At 34.7% G+C, this 25,009-nt stretch overlaps 1 protein-coding gene across 4 annotated transcripts in view; it reads right to left on the bottom strand.

Annotated features, from left to right (window-relative positions):
- Nucleotides 1–11,149: 11,149 nt before the first annotated feature.
- The window catches only part of LOC114652190 (transducin-like enhancer protein 1), a 129,619-nt gene continuing 115,759 nt past the window's right edge, over nucleotides 11,150–25,009 (bottom strand). For all 4 annotated transcript variants that reach the window (XM_051928052.1, XM_051928053.1, XM_028802433.2 and 1 more), the window contains 5 exons: nucleotides 21,769–22,016; nucleotides 18,192–18,339; nucleotides 13,514–13,664; nucleotides 13,188–13,264; nucleotides 11,150–11,806 (listed from right to left, as the gene is read on the bottom strand). In XM_051928052.1, the coding sequence (XP_051784012.1) occupies nucleotides 11,699–11,806; nucleotides 13,188–13,264; nucleotides 13,514–13,664; nucleotides 18,192–18,339; nucleotides 21,769–22,016 (732 nt within the window). In that variant the 3' untranslated portion in view covers nucleotides 11,150–11,698. The remainder of the gene's footprint in view (nucleotides 11,807–13,187; nucleotides 13,265–13,513; nucleotides 13,665–18,191; nucleotides 18,340–21,768; nucleotides 22,017–25,009) is intronic.

The following is a 25,009-nucleotide window of genomic DNA, read 5'->3' as shown; positions in this document are numbered from 1 at the left end:
TGTACAAATATATAGTATATACAGTAGGTTTGTAGGGTCATTATTGTCACAGAGTACAGTGATATTCTTACATGCATGTGTTAAATATGCAACACGTCCCCACTCTCCAGCTACCACGATTAGTGAATTTAACATCCTTACCATGAAACCTTACCTGAAATATCTCAGAACACATTTACATTTAATGTGTATACAGTGATTTCTTGAAGTATTCAGACCCCTTCTGTTACGTTGCTGCCCAATGTTAAAATTGTTCAAATTAATTTTTTTCCTCATGAAGCTCACTCTACACTCCACAATGACAAAGTGAAAACAGGATTTTAGGAACTTTTCCAAAGTTATTAAAAATAAAAAACTGAACCCTCACATGAACACAGGTATTCAGACCCTTTGCTGTAACACTTGAACGTTGGCTCAGGTGCATCCCATTCTATAGATCATCGTTATGATGTTTCTCCCCCTTGTATGGAGCCCATTGGTAAATTCGATTAACTGGACATGATTAGGAATGGCACCCAACCTTCAAAAGAAGGTCCCACAGTTGACAATGTGTATCAGAACCAAAAAAACAAGACTTGAGATTGAAGGAATTACCAGTAGAGCTTAGAGTCAGGCACAGATCTGGAGAAGGTTACAAAAAATTCTGCAGCATTGAAGGTTCCCAAGAGCACAGTGGGCTCCATAATTTTTACTTTTTATTCATTTACTTTTTTAATCTTTTATTGGATTTCTTAAAGGCATGTAACGTTCCATACAATCAAGTCAAACTTAAACAAAACTATAAACACTTGAATCCCTACCCATGAGAAAAAGAGGAATGCCAACAGCCAGAGCAGAACTTCGAGAATAATAAAGAGGGAAAGAATTCCTTCTCCACAATATAAATGCTTTATTCTAAAATGATATTGATTAGATCCTGCCAGGTTTTAAAAAAAAGTTTTGAACTGATGCTCTAAGTAAGAATTTGATTTTTTCCAGTTTCAAATAATATATAACATCAGTTACCCACTGACTGAGCAAGATAAGTCTACATGCTCATAATGAAGTAAAGGCAATTACAATTTGCTTGTCCTTCTCCACTTTAAGACCACTGGGAAGTACACCAAACACAACTGTTAGTGGATTAGGAGGGATTGTGACACCAAGGCTGTCTCATAAGGCTGTCTGATTGGTACACACACAAAACATGTGGCCCAATGAGGCTGGAGCTTGATTGCAATATTCACAGGTTGGATCTTGCCCCGGAAACATTTTAGACAATTTTAAACGAGAGAGCATTTGGCTGTATAATTCTTAAGTAGAAGAAGTCTGGAACAACCATGACTCTTTTTCGAACAGGGCATCCGGTCAAACTGAGAAATCGGAGAGAAGAAACTTTGTATGACAGATGATCAAGAACCTATGGGTCACTCTAGCTGAGCTCCAAAGAACATTTGTGGAAATGGGAAAATCTTCTAGATGGACACCTACCCCTGCAACACTGCTCAAATCTAGGCTTTATGGCAGAGTGGCCATGCAACACTTATAAGCATGCTTTGGAATTTGCACAAAGGCACATAAAGGACTTTCAGACTATGAGAAAGAAGATTCTCTGGTCTGATGAAGCCAAGAATGAACTATTTGGCCTCAATTCTAGGCGTCACGTCTAGAGTACACCAGGCACCACTCATCACCTATGCATTACCATTCCAACAGTAAGCATGGTGGTGGCAGCATCATGCTGTGGGGTTGTTTTTCAGCAATTGGGAGACTAGACAGTGTTACGGGAAAGCTGAACGGAGCAAAGTACAGACATATCCTTAATGGAAACCTACTCAAGAGTGCTCTGGGTCAAAAGTTCACCTTCCAATAGGACGATGACCCTAAGCACAAAGCAAAGACAACATAGCAGTGGTTTAGGGACAACTCTGAGAATGTCCTTGAACCCATTTAAACATCTCTGGGGAAACTTGAAAATATCTGTCCATCAACGGTCTGCATCCATCCATCCTGATAGGGTTTTACATGTCTAGAGGGCCAAAAATAGGGGAGAACCTTAAAAAGCTTGACGTCTTGCATAAATAGACATTAGGATGCGTCGAACGGTATATCAGATGAGAGGTTTTTTTTGGTAGCATTGAGTCAGATGTTGGACAAAAAAAATAAATGAAGTGATTTCAAAGTCTTTATAAGTTATTCTTACGACCACAAAAAAAAAGAATCACAACTGGTCTTAAATAATAATAATAATAATTCATTACATTTATAAATTAGAATTTGTTGTTCATCTACTAAATTAGAGGGATGGCCAGATCTATCCAGTATCAGTGTGATTTAGCATTTTTCCACTTCTGCTTAATTGAATGTGCTGAGCTCTGAGGAATACCTAATGCCTTTGCAATAGTTTGGTATTCTTCCTCACAGTTTTGCTTCTCCATAATCAGACCTATGACCTGTTTAAAGTGCTCTTTTTTCTTTACTTTGTAATTTTTGTTTGAATGATTCTAGCATACACCCAAGACCTTGGAGATTCATTTTAAGATGGCAATCCACTAATCTCCCATATAGGTGGAGTGACTTCTTGGTGGTAATGTTGTCCTTGAGGAAATGCAGCCTTACAATTACAAATGACATACATGTTTTTGTTTTATTATGTCTCACTTGATTTAATATGGTGTTTTGAAGATACTTAAATTTTATTTTAAACATTTTAAATATGAGATAAAAAAAATAAAGTGCTGAGAGCTGCATACTAATTCAAGACCCTCTAGGCATCCTTCTATTTACATATTACATGGTGTTCTGATGTTATGTAATGTTATTGTTGTATTTTGTGTTAGGTATACATACAGTAATGCATGAAATTCTCCAGCCCACTTAATACAATTTAGGGTCAAAGGGGCTGAAGCTTATCCTGGCAACATAGGGTGCTATACCAAAAAGAGCCCTAAAGGGGCACAAGTCCATAGCAGGTCTGCCTCTAATAAGGCCGATTAAGAACATCGAAAGGATAGGAAACAAAACATATGTGTAAGAAGGGACAGACAAGGCTATATTTTCTTAGGAAACTCAATAATTTTAAGTGGGCAGCATAATGACAATTTTTTGTAAGTCTTTTATTGAATCCCTTGTTACAGTTACCGTATGTACTCATGTATAAGTCGGGTTTTGAAACCCGAAAAAATTGATCATAAAATCAGACCCTGACTTATACACCCGTTCCAAAATGTGACACTTATTTTTTTTTTCCATCTTCTTGCCTCCTCCAATCTCACATCAGTTTCTCAGACGCATCAAATTTTGTTGCAGCAGTGCAGTTAACAATTTCTTTCACTACTTCAACAACGTTTAATTTAAAACCAGGTTCATATTTTCTTCTGATTGAACGCCCCATCGTAGATAAGGGATGCTCTTACGATAAAGGTGTATGAGGGTGTGAGATACAAAAAAAACAAATCAGTGCAAACGTTGCTTCGGCATAGTTCAGGCATTACTGTGTGGTCGCATAGGCACAATAGAGAGAGAGGTTAGGAGCACACGCCGATACAGCGCATTGCTGCACTCACATAGAAAAAAAAGGCAGTGTGCTCCATGGTTACTCTCTCAGGTGGCCATTAGCATATCATAATCTCTTGGACCAATAGCGTGAGTTTTCCTCATTCGACTTATACGACTGACATTATAAAATACCAGAAATTATACTGTAAAATCAAGTCCCGACTTATCTACGAGTATATACGGTACTTTTATATGTTGGTTTGGCAATCTAAGCATTAATAATATAAACTGTCTTATCAACACTGTAAACATTAGCATTAAAATGATTAGTTTGCAGCAGACCTTTTTCACTAAGTTATATCACAAACATGTCACAAAGAAGGCCGACTTGATTCTGTCAGACAGTAGCCATCCACTTTTTTTTCCTGAATTTGAGTTGTTGCCTTATAGCTGCAGATTTAGGTTCTCAATGGTAAAGAGCAGCAGATTTAAGAACTCTTTTACTCCTAGAGCTACAAGCGTTTTGAATTCTGTTACTTGTAGGGATGCTGCTGAATTCTGAATTATTATTATTGTGTATGGGTATAGCTGAGATGGACTGGTGCCCTGTCCAGAGTTTGTTTCTGCCTTGCCCCCTATTCTGGCTGGGATTGGCTCCAGCACCCCTCTTCAGGACAAAGTGGATTAGAAAATGAATGAATGAATGTGTATGGTTGAAGGTAATTATTCTTTGTACAAATCTTGAGTGTGTGTATACAATAACACCAGTTGTCAGTTGTTTCTTGGCTTATTTTCTTGTAGCTGTGTAACAATGCCTTATATTTCGCACTTTCCTTCTGCAAACAAATTTCCCCCTGGGATAAAAACATTTACCTACCTACCTATTGGAGGCAAACCTCAGAAAACATCTTGTGTCATATCATGTGCATGCAGCATTCAGCATGTAATTTGGAGAAGTGCTACTTTATTTAAAAATAACTTAAATTGAATTCTTGAATTGGACTGTACTATTTTCTTTTTGGCAATGAAAGAAGAGAGTAGATAAGCTAATATGCCACTGAAAGTATAGGAATAGAGTTAAAGAGGAAGTATTACTGTTAAATAAAAGGAAATATTTTTTCATATTTAAATTACAAAGAAATCCTGTTTATCCATTTGATTAATCCATTATTAAATCACCTAGATTTTTGAGTTATATCTTTATAAAATTCACCTTCTTTTCAAAGTAATAAAAATCTACCTAATCCTCATAAATACAATTAGTAACAGCCATTCATGCTAGCACATTTTTCTCTTTCAGCTACATTGCTTTATTGTTTTTTAAGTAGTCCCTCATTTTGAACACTTGACAAGGCCACGGAATTTATTCTTGTGATTAATTCATCAGGGCATTCATAATCAATTTTCCTTCCTTAGATGTAATATTCAGCTATGATTTAAAGTATGTCATTGATTGAATGGAATTGAGTTCTTATCCATCAGGCTATTAGACTTCATCAAATAAACCTTTCATAAGAAAATTTAAAGTTATTAACCATAATTGTATTGTCATCACTTGCAGTCATCAATTGTACAATTTTACTGTATTCTTTATTTAAATTTAGACATTACGCTTACTATCTCTGTGAAATTTTGGAATTACATTTAAGTTTAAATTTACTGATAATAAGTAAAGTCGCCATGGAAATAACCTGGACATATTTGAGTTTCTTTGTATGGAAGGTTGTAAACATAAGTAAGTAAGTAATAAATGATGAGATAGGGTCCAACCTAAAAAACGCTAAACTGGACTAAGTTTAGATAGATAGATAGATAGATAGATAGATAGATAGATAGATAGATAGATAGATAGAGAGTACCAAAGCAGTTGAAAGTTTTGCTCATATTGTTAACATTGTAATTGTAATTTGATTACTTTTGAAAATGATAATCCATTGCTCAAAAATCCTTAACAGACTCACATCATTAAATCACAATGTGTGCTGTGGTATTAATGCATTGTTCACGTTAGCATGTGGGACACAGGCAGTTGAAAGCTTTATCTGTAAGAAGGATGGCTTTGAAATCAGCCCTGAACTTAACTGGAAGCCAGTGCAAAGATGCAAAAGCAGGGGTTACTTCATTTGTTTGTACTCCTAGTTCTAGTATCAGTATTTTTTGTATCAGTATGTTGCTGCTGGAGTATGTGAATTTCCCCTTGGGATTAATAAAGTATCTATCTATCTATCTAGTATTATTCTTGTAGCAGAATTTTCAGTTCACTGAAAGGTTCAAATGGAACAGTTTAAACAGTAAGTGCATTATAGTAGTCATTTCTACTAATAAAATAAATGCAAGAATTACCTTGCCTATGATCTTTATAGTTAAACATTTTGATATTCCTATGTTTTGAGATGGTAATAACAGAATTTAGAAGGCACTGTTATGGGTATGTTATAAATGCATGAATCAACTTTTCTATATGCTCCATAATCAAACATCCTAAATTTCCTTTGTTTTAAGAAAATAAAATCAGATTTTATGTATTTTTGGAATGTGTATGATAAAAGAAAAGCTGCTGTCAAATATAATGCTGAAATTGTGAGCTGATTTAGCAAAACTAATATTGAGGCTCTCAAGTTATAAACTGGACAGGACCTTGCTGCTATCTGTATCATTCTTACCAATTCACAGCATTTCTGTTTTTTGTCTATTCAAAGATAAGAAGACATCACTTACACAAGTGCTTTTAATACGTTAGCATAATTAATTAAGGACATAATGGGAGAAATACAATTTTGTGTGAAGGAAAGACAGAGGCGGGTATCATCTGCATACAATTGAAATCAGATGTTTTCTAATGATATTTCTCAAGAGCAGAACAGTGTGAAAACAGTAATAATCTGATTACTGGACCCTGAGAGATACCATATTTAACTTCAGAATAAAATGAAGCACTATGATTACATTTCTATACATGCTGAAATCAGTTTGATTCTTTTGAACCAAGATAGGAGAACAGTAACCAAGAGCACAATGCCATTTTCAAGCTTGTATAACAGAAATGAGTGGTCATGGAGTCAAAGGCTGCACGCTATAACCTAACATCAAAATAACTGTAGTGTTTACTTCACCAGAAGACATTAAAATGTGTTTGATGTGACAATGTAACACCATTTCTGTACTGTGGTTAATGTGAAAGCCAGACTGAAAGTTCTAAAGTAAAAAAGGTTAATTAGAAATATGTTAAAATTTTATAAAACATTTGTCTTGACAACTAACACTTCTAATTACATTAGGAACTGTGCGAGTCAGTAATAAATAAATAATAAAATAAATGTACACTGTAATAATCCCTGAGGTGATGATCATTTTAAAATGTTAAGAATTGAGTGTAAAGTACAGTGCCTAAACTTTTCACTACTTTTATTGGGAATGGGACCAAGGTAGCAGATATCACTTTAAAAGTTAAAGTTATGATTTCCTGTTCTGTTACAAAGTTATTAAGTTGGCACATACAAGGAAAGACTGTGCATCATTGTTTGACTTGTCTTGAATTGTCAAGATAACTTTAAAATCTGGGATCACATTTGATCCAACTTATTCAAAACAATAAAATCGTAAGCGATTTCTGTTTGGATGTGTGTTGGCCAATGGTGCAAAAAGGGCTGAACCGATTTTCATGAAATTTTGCATGTGCCTTGCTGTTGGCTCAACTTAAAATATAGGCTATATGTCATATTGGGAAGAGGGGTTCTAATAGGAGAGGGTCTTTTCAAAAAACTACACAAATGCAGGGACTACAATTCCCATCAGGCAGCATAAATGCATTGGGATGAGGATGCGTACAGTACAGTATTTTCTTCTCAATTCATTTGGCATTGTTTTCCTGGACTACAGCTTTTTGTCTCATTATGGGTTGTGTCTCTCCATGTTGAATTTCCAAAAGACCCCCATTTATTTCTAGCCAGGCAACACCATTAAATCAATTCACAGAATCTGTGCTGCTAATGTTTATAGGGATTTTACATGGTTATTCAGATTTCCCATTTCTGCTATTGGGTTTTTCAAAAAAGTGCACAATGGAGGCATCCATTTTGACTTATTGCTCTGTAACAGTATTCAGCATGGGACAGAAAAGAAGCTTTTTATATACCTGATAATATGGTCTATCCATGCAGGTCAGTGACCCCTGTAACTTTGTTGATCTCAATCCATGCTTTGTTTTTTACATTCTATTTTATGAACACAAGAGGTGATAACACCACTCTTGAATGGCTTGTTACAAGTTTTAATGAGTCTGCATAAATTAATTTGGGAGTTAAATATTAAACAAAAGAACTGGTTGTGGACTTTGACAGAAGTAAAAAAAAAAACAGGCTCACCTTTACCTATCAACAGGTATGTGAAGAACTTCAAGTGTCTGAAGCAATGTAACATTGGAGGTTAATGAATCCCTTGCGGTCAAGTAAGCTTAGTTTGAAGTTTCATGGAAAGCAAAGACCCATTTCGAGAGATTAATTACTGAAAGTGTTTTAACTATCTCAATTATTGTGTGATATGGGAATATGTCAGACAAGTGCAAGGAACAGGTAGGGAAATAATATGATGTCATTTTATCTCTATGCATTTTACCCAACTGTCCTAGACTAAAACACACTTACCATCTGCATCTCTCCCTTCTCTCTTCTGTTAAATGGCTTAGATTTACCAAGCCTAACTATGATTTCTAGCTGAGTGCTTATTCACAACTTGAACTTGGACACACTGATGAGCTTTCAAGTGTTCTAATCATGCAATATGATGAAAACATGGAAAAATGTTTTAAAGGTGGTTCTTTTGGGGTTATTGGAAAATGACAATTGCTGTTGACATTTTTTGCTGTTCTTTCTGCGGTGTCCATTTGCCATATATGTGGAGTTTGTACACTGTCCCCATGTCTCCTCCCACCACCCAACACAGAATAATACGGAATAACCAACATACAGTCATAAAAATACAACAAACAAACAACTCGCTTAAACAACTTCTGACACCAGTTGTAATTGTAGAAAAACAGGCATAGAAAATGATCAATACACAAACAGCAAAATAATCTGCTTTTCAGCAAACACCTCAGATGTCAACAAGTTTAAGATTTAAACTCAGTCTATGGCAATTTTACTTGGTCCTTTAAATAAATAAAAAAAAAAAAAAACATTTTTGGTATAAATTAAAATGATTTTTCATTTATGTTCAATTATAAATTTTGAATAGCACTCATGCTGAATGAACATTTAGGATTCTAAATATGTTGTGCTTGTTTCAGAAGATATCTTTTGTATGTATTAATACTCTTCTCAATCAATGCTTGCTTTCTACTAGGATTATAGTGACATAGTACTTAGAAGCATGGCATCTGGGGGCTTTCTACCCATACACTAATAACACAGTTGTCATTATCACTCATTTTCTAGAACATGAAAGTCAATAAATAATTATAATTTATAAACATTGAATATTTTTGAGCACTCTTTATTTTATCCTGCCTTAGTCAGTGTTTAAATCCCCATTATTATAGGTAGTTTTAATGGCCTGTGCAGGGTGAGCATTATGAACCTAACAAAACTGTGTTCACTGTAACAGAATGTCATAAGCATGCTATTGATCATTCAAATAAAGATAGTATATTATTTAAAACAGGAAGAACTCATTTAGTTCATACAATATGTGCAATAAACCTAGAAGAATACTGTATTTTAAAAGGCAAGGTTTGTTAATAAGATTTTCAATATGGTGGTACATTTACTCTAAGATTAAATACATTACTTACATGCACACACAAATCATGGTGTCTTCCACACTTCATTCTTTGGATTAATTTTTTAAAATCCAAGTCACCAAAGAGCTGAACTACAGACTCTTAACATTACAGTGGACATTTTTTTTCCAATTGTTTTGCATCCTGAAAATATTTAGTTATAAATAACACAGCTTCATGCTGAACTCAAATATAATTTCAGGTTTGCTGCATCACATAGGAATGTGAACATGAAATTAAATTAAAAAGGGTGGCACAGTGGTAGTGCTGCTGCCTCACAGAAAGGAGAACAGAATTGTGGGTCCTGCCTGCACAGTTTTTCTCCCTGTGTCTGTGTGAGTTTCTTCCCACAGTTCAGAAACATGCAGGTTAGGTGGATCAGCAATGCCAAAAAGGCCTAAGTGTATGTGTGGTGTGTACATGTTCACCTTGCTGGGATAGGCTTCATCACCCAACAACCCTGCTCAAGATAAAGTGGACTTAGAAAAAGGTATGGTATTGAATTTAGAGTGTGTAATCGCTTAATGATAGACACATGCATTAGTTCAATTGAGCTAGAAAGTTTTTCCTGATGATTTTCATTTACACTCTCATCTGATGCTTATCATTTCACTGTCCAACAATAGCCAGCCAGCCAAAGGATCCCACTTGCCCAGACACTACTTTTCGATTGTTCCAATGTCCTGGTGAAACCTTTCACCATGTTATGACTACACCAAGATTATCAGAGAAGTGTGAATGAAGAAAATGAACCTTCAGCAGTATGTTGCACTTTATGGTTTTGCACAAGCGAAGCACATTAGCCAGCAGGACTTAGGTTGGTGCTCTGCAGTTGCCAAGAAAATTCTCAACATCATCCTTGAATGCCTTCTATGCGATTTCTCCAACAGATCTTGATGACAAGCCTGACTTGGGGACCAACAAAAATAACTTTTTTAATCGTGGCATTTGTGGAAACATCTGTCTCAAGCAATAGTCCAAGTATTAATAGGTGGTAAAAAAATATCCTTGTTGGATTGACATAGTGGTTCGTGAGCAACATTTTTCTGCCCTGGAACTAAATGCTCAGGGAGTGACCAGTATTTTATTTTATTTTTTTAAAATGCAGTGGAGACTCTTGAGCATGGCTATCCCATTTGCAAATGATATCACAGTGCTTTGTATGTCAGGAACTGCATTCCTAGTAGCAGTGTTACTACTTTTACATCACCACAGATTTCAAAGTTATAGTTGTTATACTGTATATGATGTAAAAGAAAATCACAAAATAAGTACATGGGTACATAATAGGACAATTTAAAATTTAGTTTTGTGATTAGAAGGCCAAAATCCAAAAGATACACCCAAAGGTTTTCAAGAAGCAAAAAGTTTCATTATCCAATGTTATCAAAAGCTCCTTGTGTGATGGTCAGCTTGCATGTGAGGGTGGGGAACACCATCTTTCTAAGTATAATCATACCTTTAATTTTAGGGTTTACAATGAAAATAAAAAAATGCCACAAGATACATTATTTCTAGTTTTGTAGATCTATAAATAAAAATTAAAACCAATAAGTTTATACTTTAAAATGAAACCTATACTGAAATATCCATATTAACATTTCAAGAGCAGTTTTCAGTTCTTTCTTCAGCTATTTCTTGTACAACCTTTTCTGAATACAATATTAAGGTGCCAACTGGTAAAGAGAAATGTGCTTTAAGATACACTTATTGTTAAAGAAAAACATGAGCATAAAACAACCTTAATTAAAGTAACTAAGGCCATGTATATCTAATTCTCTTATTATCATGGTTTAACATTTCTTTACAAGATAAGCAAGGATCTTTATTTTGTTACTAAACATTTATTGTGTATAGGAATTCAGCAAAATATAGTAGTTAGACGAAGCATAATTGTTTCTAAGTTACTTTATTTTATATAAAAAGACATACCAAATATTTTGTTGATACTAAATCCTTTACTGTAGTAAACCAAATATTTACAATTTTTACAAATAGTTTGACCTTCAACAAAAATGCAAAAAAAACATCACAAGATGCCAAAATAAAAAAGGACAAGTTCATCTGAGACTCCACTGTTCTACAATTAAAAGACATAAAGGTGGTGGAAAGAGGAGGCAATGCCACAGACTTCGTATGTATGAGGTCAAGAGAGTGCATCCAATGTTCATCAGAAGTTTTCAAAAAAATAAAAAAAGTCAGAATTTACTGAGGTCATCCATTAAAGGTCTGTAACTCTGCTGACATTTCACAGTCTTAAGTTTTATTTAGGTTGATGCGGCTCAGCAACTATTTCCTTTTGTTGTGTTTTGTTGCTTGTGCTCTCCCATCACAGTGGGCAGTATGTAAGCCATACACTTCAGGGTTTAGCACTTTCACGAACTGTGCCCCAATTCACGTGTTTAATACAAAAGGGAATAACAAACAAACAACATTTGGTATTCAGTAGATAACTTCATAGACTGTGGCCTTTTTGTCCCCAGATCCAGTAACAATGTATTTATCATCCACTGAGATATCACAGCTAAGTACTGAAGAGGACTCCTTGGACTGAAAGAATAAGAAAAAAACAAGAAGAATATATTAAAATAAAGTTCTTAAGTCCAATTTTTGGTTCAAGAGGATACACTGTATGGAAATTAAAAGGTATAAAACTAACAACTAAAACCAACAAATGACCCCATTCAATTTCCCCAAAACAGACATATAGAAGCAACTGGAAAGGGGCATTCAGATTTACTGTGCAAAAAAAAAACCAAAAAAAAACACCATGCCTTTGTTTAGCTCTAAACCGTAAGGAGGAGGACTTGGATGATTCATTAAGCGAATTATCCAAACAGTGCACGAAACTGAAAAATAATCTACACTATAAAGGACTGAGTGCTGGAATACAACAAATGTGTGTGGGTGGATATTGTTTTATCAAATAATTATACAGGCATATTATTTATATGTATATTCTTGAGTTAAACAAGAACTGCATCTGTGATTGCCTTTATTTGGTTTCATGAAACTTTAAACCATTGTATGAAAGTACTCTATTAACGATAATAGGAAAAGTATTTTAACTGGAAGACTCTGGATAGGCTATTTAAGTTTGTCTTTTTGCTAAATAATTATTGACATTTACTTATTTGGCCGAGGGCTTTATCCAGGGCAACTTACAACATTTATGATACAATTGGTTACATTTCTGTTGCTTTTCCAATTGGCGCACAAGCAGGTCAAGTAACTTGCTCATGGTTTCAGAGTATCAGTAGCAGGATTTGAACCCACAACCAGTTCAAAGCCTTAACCACAGTGTCTGCTTTTTTGGGCTAAAATGTTATGGCCACAATGTGATTGTACACCGACATTCAGAATTATGCATAGTGTGGTGAGGCAGGGTTGTTTTCTAACATTTTCACAAAAACAGAATAATATTACAGCAGTTAAATTCTTTAGCAGAGCAGAAATTCTTTAATATCTTACTTAGCGAATCAGGATGAATGTACAATAGTAATATACTTAGATTTATTACAATAATTGGGATAAAAACACAAACATTTTCTAATATTTACAGCTTTATGAATCATCTGAATAGAACTTAGGAAAAAATTATATAAAGAATGAAAACTAAAAAGAAATCCTAAACAAAAATCCTAAACATTGTTTAAAAATAATGACTAAAAAGTTTACATGTTATTTTGGTATTATTATGCTTTGCAGAAATGTTCTTAATCAATAATTTGTATAAGTTGTTGTATTTAACTAAGAAGCATTTTGATTAAGTTTAATACCAAAATTCTATTTCTGGATTTGTCTAAAAAGACATCTAGTACTACCAACACTAAATACAGGCAATTGTTTAGTATTAACTATAGAAAATTCAATGTAGATTCTTTATTTTTTCTCAAAAATAAAAAGAACTATTTAAAATATGAACATGTACCTGAAATATGCTAGCGCCATATGGTGTCCTCCAAGCATTCAACAAGTTATCTTTGCCTGTGCTTACAAACCATTTTCCTAGTAAGGAAAGAAAAAATACAATTAACATTATGAATGACATAATCCCTTCTGAAAGGGTTACATCACATACGTAACACAAACAATGGATACAATGAAGATCACTGGAAAAAATTAATTCCAAAGCAAACTAAAATTAACTAAGGTTAATAGCTGTGGTTTTGTTAAGTCACTTCAGTTGATAGATGTTTCCATAAGGATAGTTCAGAAGCTTAACAGGCAAAACTACCTTTTGAAATGAATCCTTACCACAATATGCAAACTGTAGAGATAATACACAGCTCTCGTGGAGGTGCAGTTGATACTTGTCAGGTTTGTTTACATGTAAAACCTCCACATTACTGCTCTCCATTCCAACAGCCAGCCATTCTCCAGTGGGGCAATAACCAAGAGAAAAAATCTAGGAGAATCAAGAAAAAAAAATACACAAATAAATGAAGACTATTTGACATTTTACAAAACTGCACTTTTTTTATCATCACACAGGCTTTCAAGGGAGGATTTTTTCATTCCCAGTTTTTCATACATAGTAGATCACCAGCTTCATTCACAGCAAGTTATGCTCCATTGCTTATGTAAGGTATTAACACAGGATTTGTAAGGTTAGTTTCAGAATAAATACTGTAAGGTTGCAATATTGTAAAGGGCTGTGTTTATCAAGAGCTGACAAACAGATTAAGAATTGCGTGACTTTTACCATTCCATGCTTTGTGCTTAGAATTCCATGTGCTTTGGTGAATGAGTCAGTGTGTTGTTACCAGACAAAAAGCACTATGCAGAAAGGCTGGGTAATCTACACAGATTCAGACCATGAAGGAAAAGCCACCTTTTCTTGTCAGCAACAGCTAAACTGACACTACTAAGCAGTAACTCATCATCTATAATCCATAAATAGCTTTGATTCTCTTTTTTGTACGTATGTTAATAAAAAAAACAGAACACATGCCAGTATGGTAAAAGCAGTGTTGAAAGAACAAGACTTTAAAATCGCATTTTATGAAAACAAAGAGAGTGCAATGTTTGCTGTACCTTATAATATGTCAATGTTTTTTTGACCTATTTTGTTTATTATATAATAGAATGAAAATGCAATTAAACATGATCAGGTCGCTGCATAAACCTGTATATATTGAATAAAATGCAGAAGAAAGCTGTTTTCTGCCTTTATCATTCTGAAATTGCAAGTAAGATCTAAAGAACAACAGAAAATTCTCAGGCCTGTGTAATCTAATTCAGGGTCAGAGGGGGACGGATTCTATCCGAGCAGTATTTTTTACACAAGGCAAGAAACAGCCCTGGAAAAAAACTGTACTGTATATTTTAATTTAATTTCAGTTTGTTAATGCAAGTTTCAAAATAGAAAACATGGTTATCAGTTATTTGACAGTTGTAACTTTTACTGTTATTGCTTTAAAAATGACTGTGAATATCAAGCTGTAAACTGGTAGCAAAATGTCTCCCTGGATACGTTTTTCAGGCAGTTGCTATCAAGTTAATTTGAAAGTGGCTAGCCAGTTTGTTCTGTTGTTATAATTTATTTTTTGCAGTAGTAGTAGTTTATTTATTTGCCCAAAGGGGGAAATTTAGCATTTTACTGAAGCTCAATAAATAAATGCTCTAATGCAGGGGTTTTTTTTTTTACTTTTTAATCCAAGGACACAAACAAGAAAATCAGTACTACACTGGGACCCATGATGTATTATAATGAGAGCGTAGGCATAAACACATAAATAAAAATTTACATATAATAAAAAAGTAGACATTTTTGTTTCCTCTCTAACATGAATATTACAAATAAAGAAACGTGGAACGCAAATATATTGTTAATAAAACCATCATTATCAGTCAAAACAAGAAATGGAAATCAGAGTGACAGTATATCACCGCCAGAGTAAATGCTTACTGAAGCTTTAGTAAAGCTAAGAAAAATAAAGAAATAAAAATTATTTTTGAAAGTATGAATAGTCACTTAACTTTTTTGACCAGACTGAAGGTGCAAAATAAGGAATAAAGTAGTCAAAAAATATATTTACCTTCTCTTAAATAGCATTTTTTAAAATAATGTTTTTCAAATGAGCTCCACAATTAACAATGTAACTTTTCTAAATGAGTTTGGAAATATTTAAATGTGCCCTGACTTTCTTTTAACAATTTTTATTAAGTTAAAAAAAAAAAATCCAATGTACTATTTGTTTATATGAGTTATAGGATATGTCTTGATGAAGATTTCGGTGAACGGTCTAGTTGTAATGTTTACTGTTGCTGACCAACATGTGGACATTTTCTGATTTTCTTACAGTTCCCAATAACCCAAGCATATCCTTCACACACTTAAAACAGTATTACAAGAAGGAATTCTTCCTTGCTGAGACACATTAAATTAAGGCAATATCTTCTTTGCACCAGTGCAACAGATTTAGATGCAATGTATGCCATGAAGGCTAACATGCCATAAAGCAGGGGTGTCAAACTCCAGTCCTAGCAGCAAAATCAGGTCACTAATAACGAAGATGGTTAGAATGAAAACCTGCAGCCACTGCGGCCCTCCAGGACTGGAGTTCGACACCCGTGCCATAAAGCATGGACCACTTGTCTGTGGCCTATGAAGCTACTTTCAGTATAAAACACTGGTACTATATATACCCCAAAGCTATTCACCACTCTTTATAACACCCTAAAAATTGTCACAATCTTGTGCTGCATCAGTTTTTGCACTTTTTACATTTCAAGTGTTGCATTCTCTTCACCTAGCAAACTTGGTTGTTATTCCCTTCCCTGTTCACTCCCTTTCTTATACACGTCTTTGCTTTTCAGTTTGACCGTTTCACAGGATGTGACACAGGGCAGTCATGCCATGGGAATATTTTTTATATTTTCATGACATAGAAACAAAGGCTCTCTAGTGCTACTGCAATAAATGCTACTCTAAAGAGAGAGCACTATATGACTTGGCACTGAATTCACGCTTGGATGAACGTGGCTAACTTTACTACACATTATTTGCTGACCCATCGGAAGCATGTCCGTGAATGTGACCCACAGATTGACAAACACTTTTAGAACAAACCCCACCACCCTTCAAAAACACACCAGACTATACTACAGCTATACTTAAAGCAGCATGGCTCCACAGTAGATAGCAATAATATCTAACCTCCCTCATGGAATGGATTCAAATGTTGGACTAATCATTATCTATAGAATATGGAGCTTTAGCACTAGAATTACCAGAGTCTACGAAAAAACTCGTAGATCCGGCCCACCTTAAAACCGTTCTCACCTCTCCGCCAGCGTCTTTTGTTTTCTAAATGTGCTGATTAAGACGACAGCAAGCAGCCGGCTATTCCATCCCCCACCATCGCAGAACGTTCACTAAGTTTTCCCAGCTCATGCCTTGTTTGATTATCTGGGAGTGACTGAACTGCTGGATTTTTAGAGTGGAAATAATAGATCGCTATTTGGAACACACACATTTCATGTGTGTTCCGTTTCTACAGTAATCTGTGTAAATACATTTTTAAAACAGAAACATTTTTAACATTTTAGTAGTAAAACTCCACTAATCAATCAAGGCATGAGCTGGGAGATGCTCGTGTACGTTCTAGGTCAGTGGAGGGATGGAATAGCCGGCTGTTTGCAGCTTGTTTTTATCGGCACATTTAGAGGACAAAGGACGCTGGTGGAGAGGTGCGAATGGTTTTAAGATGGGCTGGATCTACGAGTTTTTTCGTAGACTCTGGTAATTCTAGTGTTAATGATATTTTTCTATCTGCACAGGATTCTCCAGACAAAATGGTATTCCTCTCACACTGCAGAGACGCACTGTTAGGTTAAATGGCATCTACAAATTGACCATGTGTAACAGTGCGTATGAATGAGCATAGCCAGTGCCAGAACACTACCCTGTCCATCGTCCATGGTTTGAAAATGGCATGGAAAAACCGTGCAGTTTACGTAATACTGAAGTTACAGGAAGTGGTCAGAATGAATGAAATAATGAAAATAAGAATTGGCTGTGCCCAATGTGTGTGCTAAGTGAACATTTTTCTCCTTGTGCCCACAAATATCAGATGTATCTCACTTATTGTCTATTTCCTCCTACTATTTACATACAGCAGGCACTCTGTACATACAAAAGGTCAGTGTTCTAATATCCAGAATAGCTATCAATAGTGCTAATCCACTGTAAACCAGTGTGGCAGCTGCAACTATCTGAAGTTTATCTTTAACTTCTCCAAATACCACTATACACTTATACTGCAGATAACCTGAATTGAAGAAAAATTCTGTGCACTGAAGGCGATTTAAAATTATATTATCATCCTTACCCACAATAATTTAAAATTTCTGCTTTTATTCCTATTGTTTCCACAGTGAACGACTGCTTTATTGACCCTTTATACATATTAATAAATTGTGTTCAAGTATCTTGGTTAACATTTTGGTCATCATACTTTAAATATTCAGTAAGAAATGCAGTGCTGGGGGTTGAATTCTTGTTTTTTTAAGTTTGACCTGATTGTATGTAATGGTATTTTCTTTAAATAAATTCAATAAATAAAAAAAAAATACAGTGAAGAAAATAAACTTGATAAATGGATGGATAGATTCTTCAACTTAATCTATGACATCTTAATCAAAAATTTTAAGGTTGAAGGAAAATGGACCATATATCAGGACCACTGAGTGCAGGGCAGGAAGAAATATTTGTAAAAATATTAAGACGTTGTTAAAACACAACAAACATTTCTTTAAAAAGATATTCATGAAGCAACTACAAGGCTATGTTTACATTTTGATAGCTGGTGTTTCTTAATGACGAGGGTTAGACATAATCTGAACCAAGAAGCAGTCTATAACAAAAGGAAATCTTGTAAAACAATTAACACACTGCTTCTAATCTCTGAATATCAGTTACTTAAGTTACCTGTGATGTAAAGTCATGCTGCTGTAGCTGCCTCCCTTCCCGGAGGTCCCAGGACCTTACTGTGTTGTCCAGGCCTCCTGTCCACAGCTTGGTGCCATCATTGGAAATGTCAATACAGCTGGCTCCATCCGTGTGGCCCTGGAATTGCCTGATAAAATAAATAGGAGCTGAATAAAGATTTCCTGCCTAAGTTCAAGGTAAACAGAGTAATGTTGTTGGTTTTGGACTCTGTATAAACGTGTCATCTCTCCAATGTCTGCTAAAGCATTTGGATAAACAAATTCTGGTACAATGTGAAGTATGGTTATATTATGTAAACATTTTCCAGGTGTGAGGAAAGCAAACAGGATTGCAGCTGGTAAAACAAATTCTTTCTAGCAAGAGCGATAAAGGCTTTATTTTCAAATGAGGTACATCAAGCTTAATCGCTCCATTAGATTTAAAGGAACAAACAACAAAGTTTCAACAAATTATTAACCAAGTCACAGAAAATGAGGCAGACACAACCTAACCAAAACAGTAGCTGATGTCTCACTTTACTTGAACATTTAGCATTTATAATTGATGCAGGAGTGCATACTGGCCAACAATGGACTGCTATGTTTAGTCTACATTATACATTTTTGTGCCTAAAAATAAAACAAAAAAGGGAGAAATGGGTTGCAGCCTTGATCAAGAAAATAAAATGAAAACTAATTTTGAAAATAGATAGGAATGTAATGTACTGAATATAATAAGTCAGTCACAGATCTTGAGATTGTTCAAGTACATTAATGATTAACATTGTGATTAACATTCCTTTGGCCCAATTAACACCCTTCATGTAAATAAATGCCATCCTGAAAATGAAAACAGAGCAGAACTGAAGGATACTTTATTGTACAAAGCAGACACTAGGGAGAAGAGACCTCTAAATAAAGAAAATCATACCTTTAACCTAAAATATTTACAATCAGAAAAAGTGGTCTAAAACAGAAACAATTTAAATTGCACATGCACTTTTATTCTGCAATATTTTAGGTTCTAAAATGCAAGTTTGTGTCATTGTTATTTTCACATACAACACATTAATTAATTTTGTCTCAGTGGAAGTAACAATTTCATTTGACTTGTGTGTTTAATTGCCAGGTGTCCGATATTATTACAATCCACATATCTTCTAAAAACAAACTTAAAACTTCATTGGCTGGAGGTTTGTATTTTTCTAGATTTTTATATTTGCATTTTTCAAAAAATACTTTCCAGTAGGACTTGAATCAATTTCAAGTTAAACAAATATCAAAAATTCCAAGAATACAGTACTGTTTTAAAGTGTTCAAATAGTAATCTTATTCTAAAATTGTTTTATTATACTAAAATATTACCGGCACTGACAAACTGTTGCAAGTTAGAAAAACAGGATATCAGAAATGAGGCAGATATAATAAATAATTTTTAAGCTAAGCGCAAAGGTATGATTCTTTTCTTATTAAAACTGAATTTAGCCTCATACATGAGAAAAACACAAATAATTTTATAACAGTATATTGTTTCTTTGCAAACAGAATTAAATATTTATCAGGTTTCATGACTTACAGTTCCATGCAAAAGTTTGAACACCCCTGGGCAAATTGACATTTTAAACAAACAAACATAAAAAAAAGAGTTAATACAACATCGATAGCAAACAAGCTCAAACAATGCCACTTTTTTTTAACTGTTAATGTACAGATACAATTTATTTGAAGAACTAAAAAAAATTTAAGTGTAAAAGGTGGCATTTGTAAAAGTTTGGATATCCTACTAATTTAGTAATTAGTAACACTTGCCTTTGCCAAAAGTTAAAGCTTGCAAACATTTTTTGCTACCGGCTAGGAGTCTCTGAACCCTTGTTTTAGAAAAAAATTTCCTTTTCTTCCCTGCTGTTCACTTCCAGCTGCGAGATATTTTTGGGCTGTCTTGTGTGCACAGCACATTGAAGATCTACCCACAGACTTTCAATGATGTTCAAGTCTGGGGACTGCAATGTCCATTCCAGAATCTTCACCTTGTTTTTCTTGAGGTACTTTATAAAAAAAATTTGAAGTGCATTTTTGGACTGTTGTCTCCTTGCAGAAGCCACCTTTTTTTCGTTTTCAGTTTCCTGACCAACATTTCTTGATATTTACTAGAACCTATTCCTCACTGTATTTGCAAAAATGTTTCCTGTGCCATTAGCTGACATACAAAACAAAAGCATAATAAATCCACCTCCATACTTAAAAGTTAGCAAGGTGTTCGTCTCTTCAAATTCTGCTCCTTTTTTTCCTCAAAAAAAAAAAACTTTTTCTGGTTGTGGACAAACAGTTCAGTTTTATTTTTTTCTATCCATAGCACTCAGTTCCTAAAAGCTTCCTTCTTATGCTGATGTTACTTTGCATACTTAAGATGCTGTTTTCTGTGAGGAGATCACAGGTTTCCTACTGATGGCTCTACCATGAAGGCCATGTCTATGTTAGGAATGCTGCAACACAGTAGAGCATTGCACCACCATTCCCTTTCTCAGCCAATCCTGTCTGCAGGTCCCTTGCAGTCATTTGAGTGTTTTGCTTGGTCTTTTTATACAGTATACAAGCTGTTCTATCTGTCCGCTTTCTTGGTCTTTCAGAACCTCCACAGCTCCATGTAACTACCATTTTGGCCTGCCGAAATTGCTATCTGAAAGCACTTTGATATCTTTTTATAGTCTTCCCATGGTTTATAGGCATCAATTACTTTAATTTTCAGACTCTCGGTCAGTTGCTTAGAGGAGTCCTTTTTGTTGACTGTTGCACAGTGTTCAAAATGTCAAAGAATTTATAGGCTCAGGAATTGTCATCAGCTGACAATTCCTACTCTCAATTATTGACCAGACTAACATATAACGAGCTAACCCAGGCCCGACTAATGATCTAATGAGCTCTAAGACCTTACAACTCAAAAAGGTGCCAAACACATGCAAATGTCACATTACTTTTCTTCTCCCCACACTTTGTTCAGTTCATCAAATAATTTATAATTGCACTTTAAATTTTTCAGAAAAATACAATTGTTTTACTTTGAAGTAACAAAATGAAACTACAAAGGTCAACAAAATACATAATTTGGCCAGAGCTGACCAAACCTTTGCAAGGAACTATATTTTCATTTCCAGAAAACAATATCAATTCCTCACTCTTTTTGAAAATACTCCATTCCACTAAGAAGATTTAATTAATTTCTTCTGAACTTTGATATACTTACAGAATTAACCACAGCGTTAAAAAACACTGAACATTCTTATGAAGAATTAAAAACATACAGCAACACTGATCAACAGTAAATCCTAAAAGAAATTATGTTTTGAAACAGTTTTTCACAATCTTATTGAGAGCTAAGAATCAGAACATTGCTCTTTATGTAATATAGGCAAGTGAAACTGGTTTTTGGAATAACAAAAATTTTCCATACTATATGTTACCTCTAAACAGATGTAGAAAGGATACCTTCAGACACTTAGGTATTCTAAAACTGATATTAAAGTATCTATCTATCTATCTATCTATTATTATGCTAGTCAAAATGGAAGCAAGGTACTTACCTTACTAATGTCTGGTTATGCAGGTCCCACACTGCAATGTTGCCATCACTGCAGCAAGAAAAGCACACCTTAGAGTCTGGACTGATAGCTAAAGCATAACATGCGGGAGCAGAGGATGTTAGCTCTGCTTTAATGCGTGGAGTCGGTGCTGCTAAGTCCCAGATGGATAATGTGCTGGCCTCCCCTCCAACAATAAGGGTGCAGCCATCAGGCAGCAATTTGCAGGAACGGATATAATTGTCCCTATTCTGTTTAAAAAACAAACAAAAAAAAAAAAGATAATAAAAATTATATTACATCATATTATCAGATTATACTAGTCTAGTATTCTTTAGCTTCAGAGCATACAAGTAGCTTTGGCATTTGTCATCACTATTGTGAGTACCAGCTCCAGCAGCTATAAGGGTGCAACTTAAACTGGCAATAGAACAATAAAATGTATTGCTTAATTGGAGTTCTTAAATAAACACTCGCTATGAGCTGTTTTATTTGCTCTTCACCTGCTCAGACAGGTCAATTAGCTGCAGTAGCTGTCTAGAGCAAAAAAAAAATAAACGGCTTCAGAACAGGTACTTCAGCTGCAACAATCACAAAACAGTAATGGCATTATTGGAAAGCCATATGTTAGAAGTATTTGTTGAGCACTGGATGCAATTTTGCTTTAAAAAAAATCAGTAAACTGTATTGTATCCATTCTTCCAGACAAAAATGTCTTATGAACCATAAATTACATGTGAAAAAATGAACTTAGACAATAATTCAAAAGAATGCAAAGTAAAAACCTAAAATAGACTCTGCCCCAATGTAATGCAGATAAAAAGGCAGAAATCTTCAAACATTCATGTAGCTCTAATAAAATGGCAATCGGCATATCTACTGTAATTTTAAATCCAATGGAATATACTGTTTTAGCAGTTTAAACTCTTATATTTGCAAAATTGGTATTGTGCTGTAGTGCTAAATATAACAATAAAACAGCTGTGCTTCATTTACTCTTATAGCCATAGAATCTTGAATGCTGCTTAAGTTACCTAGAAAGAAGTGCCTGTAGTGGAGGATTCAATTGTGTTACAGTCCAAATCCTCCGACAAACACAGATTTCAACCATTTTTTATTTCTAGTAATGTATATTGAAAAGTGATTAAGTGTGGCAGAAGAAGGGTCAAAAGAGCTTTATGGAAAGAAATGTTTTGACCCATGCAGTAAATGAAATAATCTGTTGCCATTTTAAATTCTTTACTTGTTTTGCTTTTCATTTTAGATATTAGATACTTTTGTAAAGCCCTGCCACTATACTGACCTTTTTATGAAATGTGGTTAACACCTTGACTCAAATGTATTAAAAAAATAAGAATGTTGAACCTATGGTGAAAATAAAATGTCTATTTAAACACAGTCTAATATGAACATGTAAAATCAGAAATGATTATTAAATTGTTGATGATTTTGTTGGAGATATTTGTCCTTAGGATCCAAATTTTGTATTTTAATAGGTATTACACATTAGTTTCATGGTTTGTTTGAGATTAGAGTCTCATTTGTAGGTGTAGCTTGTATAAGGCCCTTGTGTTTACATGATTAGTAATTGTGGTGGCAGAGATTGGCGACGTGTTGCATGTTAACAAGAATTTCTCTTTAATCTGTATACAAGACTGTGATCTGTATTTAACCATATACCTAGACAAAATTGAATGATGACTGACTCATAGACTCACTTAAAAAAAACACTATTTCTCATTTAGTTAAAAAGCTGAAATTTGGAAGCATGGTAACATATGGAACACCAGGTATCCCACTATGAAAAAACATTTCAATATATTAATACAGTCATATGAAAAGATTTGGGAACCCCTCTTAATTCTTTGGATTTTTTTTTATCATTGGCTGAGCTTTCAAAGTAGCAACTTCATTTTAATATATGACATGCCTTATGGAAACAGTAGTATTTCAGCAGTGACATTAAGTTTATTGGATTAACAGAAAATATGCAATATTCATCATAACAAAATTAGACAGGTGCATACATTTGGGCACCCCAACAGAGATATTATATCAATACTTTAGTTGAGCTTCTTTTTGCAAATATAACAGCCTCCAGATGCCTCCTATAGCCTTTGATGAGTGTCTGGATTCTGGATGGAGGTATTCTGGACCATTCTTCCATACAAAATCTCTCCAGTTCAGTTAAATTTGATGGCTGCCGAGCATGGACAGCCTGCTTCAAATCATCCCACAGATTTTCGATGATATTCAAGTCAGAGGACTGTGACGGCCATTCCAGAACATTGTACTTCTCCCTCTGCATGAATGCCTTTGTAGATTTTGAACTGTGTTTTGGGTAGTGCTGGGCGGTACACCGGTTCATACTGAAAACCGTTTTTAATTTTTTTTATGATATGGATTTTTCTTATACCGCAACACCGGTTTAAATTGCCTAAACGACGTTTGGAACGTGGCGCAGCGGGAAACTGTTCAAGTGGGGACCTTTTTCACTGCTACACTGCTAAACACAGGATTTGTTGCACTAGGGCTCTTTTTCACTGCTACACCACCAAATAGTGGGCGGTAGCATAGGTATGCCGCGCAGTGAAAATGGACAGAGAGTCGAAAAAAAGCAGTCACGTCTGTCGCCTGGAGATGCTTTAGTTTTAAAAGGTCAGATGTGTAAATACTGTTTCTATACTACTGGATATTACTGCAAGCCAAGTTGTACTTGTTTTATTTGTTTTCAATACAGTGTAATGTACCTGGGTACTGTGTAATAGTGTGACGACATTTTGACTTTATTCTCGACATTTCCACTTTAATCTTCACGCTTATGACGAGAATATATTCTTTTGACTTTATTCTCGTAATTTGTCATTAAAGTAGAACATCGTAAACTAAACATCATAAAATGAATATTTAATTTACTAGATTTTCTCAAACCCCGTCATAAGTTATATAGCACATTAAATGCTTTGTGTTAAGTGATTCGTTCAGAGATGGGCGCAACTCTGAATTGATGGCATAATTAAACATGTATAACGAAGATATTTTTAAAGTTCTGAACACTCCGTGGGCTAAGTTTATAACTAGTTTTAATTTCACAAAGACGTTTATCGTGTGGTGATTGGTTATGTGGTGAAAGAAAAAGGAAGGGTAGGAACTGGGGTTTTGGTAGCCTACGTCAGATAGAAACAGCATGCATGCAATAAAGATAGCCCGCTCAGAAGAACATGCATTGAATTCTGTGTTCGTG

This window comes from Erpetoichthys calabaricus, chromosome 5 (assembly GCF_900747795.2).
Source record: "Erpetoichthys calabaricus chromosome 5, fErpCal1.3, whole genome shotgun sequence".
NCBI classification, from domain to species: domain Eukaryota; kingdom Metazoa; phylum Chordata; class Cladistia; order Polypteriformes; family Polypteridae; genus Erpetoichthys; species Erpetoichthys calabaricus.
Note: the sequence above shows the minus strand (reverse complement) of the source record. Positions and strands in the feature narration are given on the sequence as shown.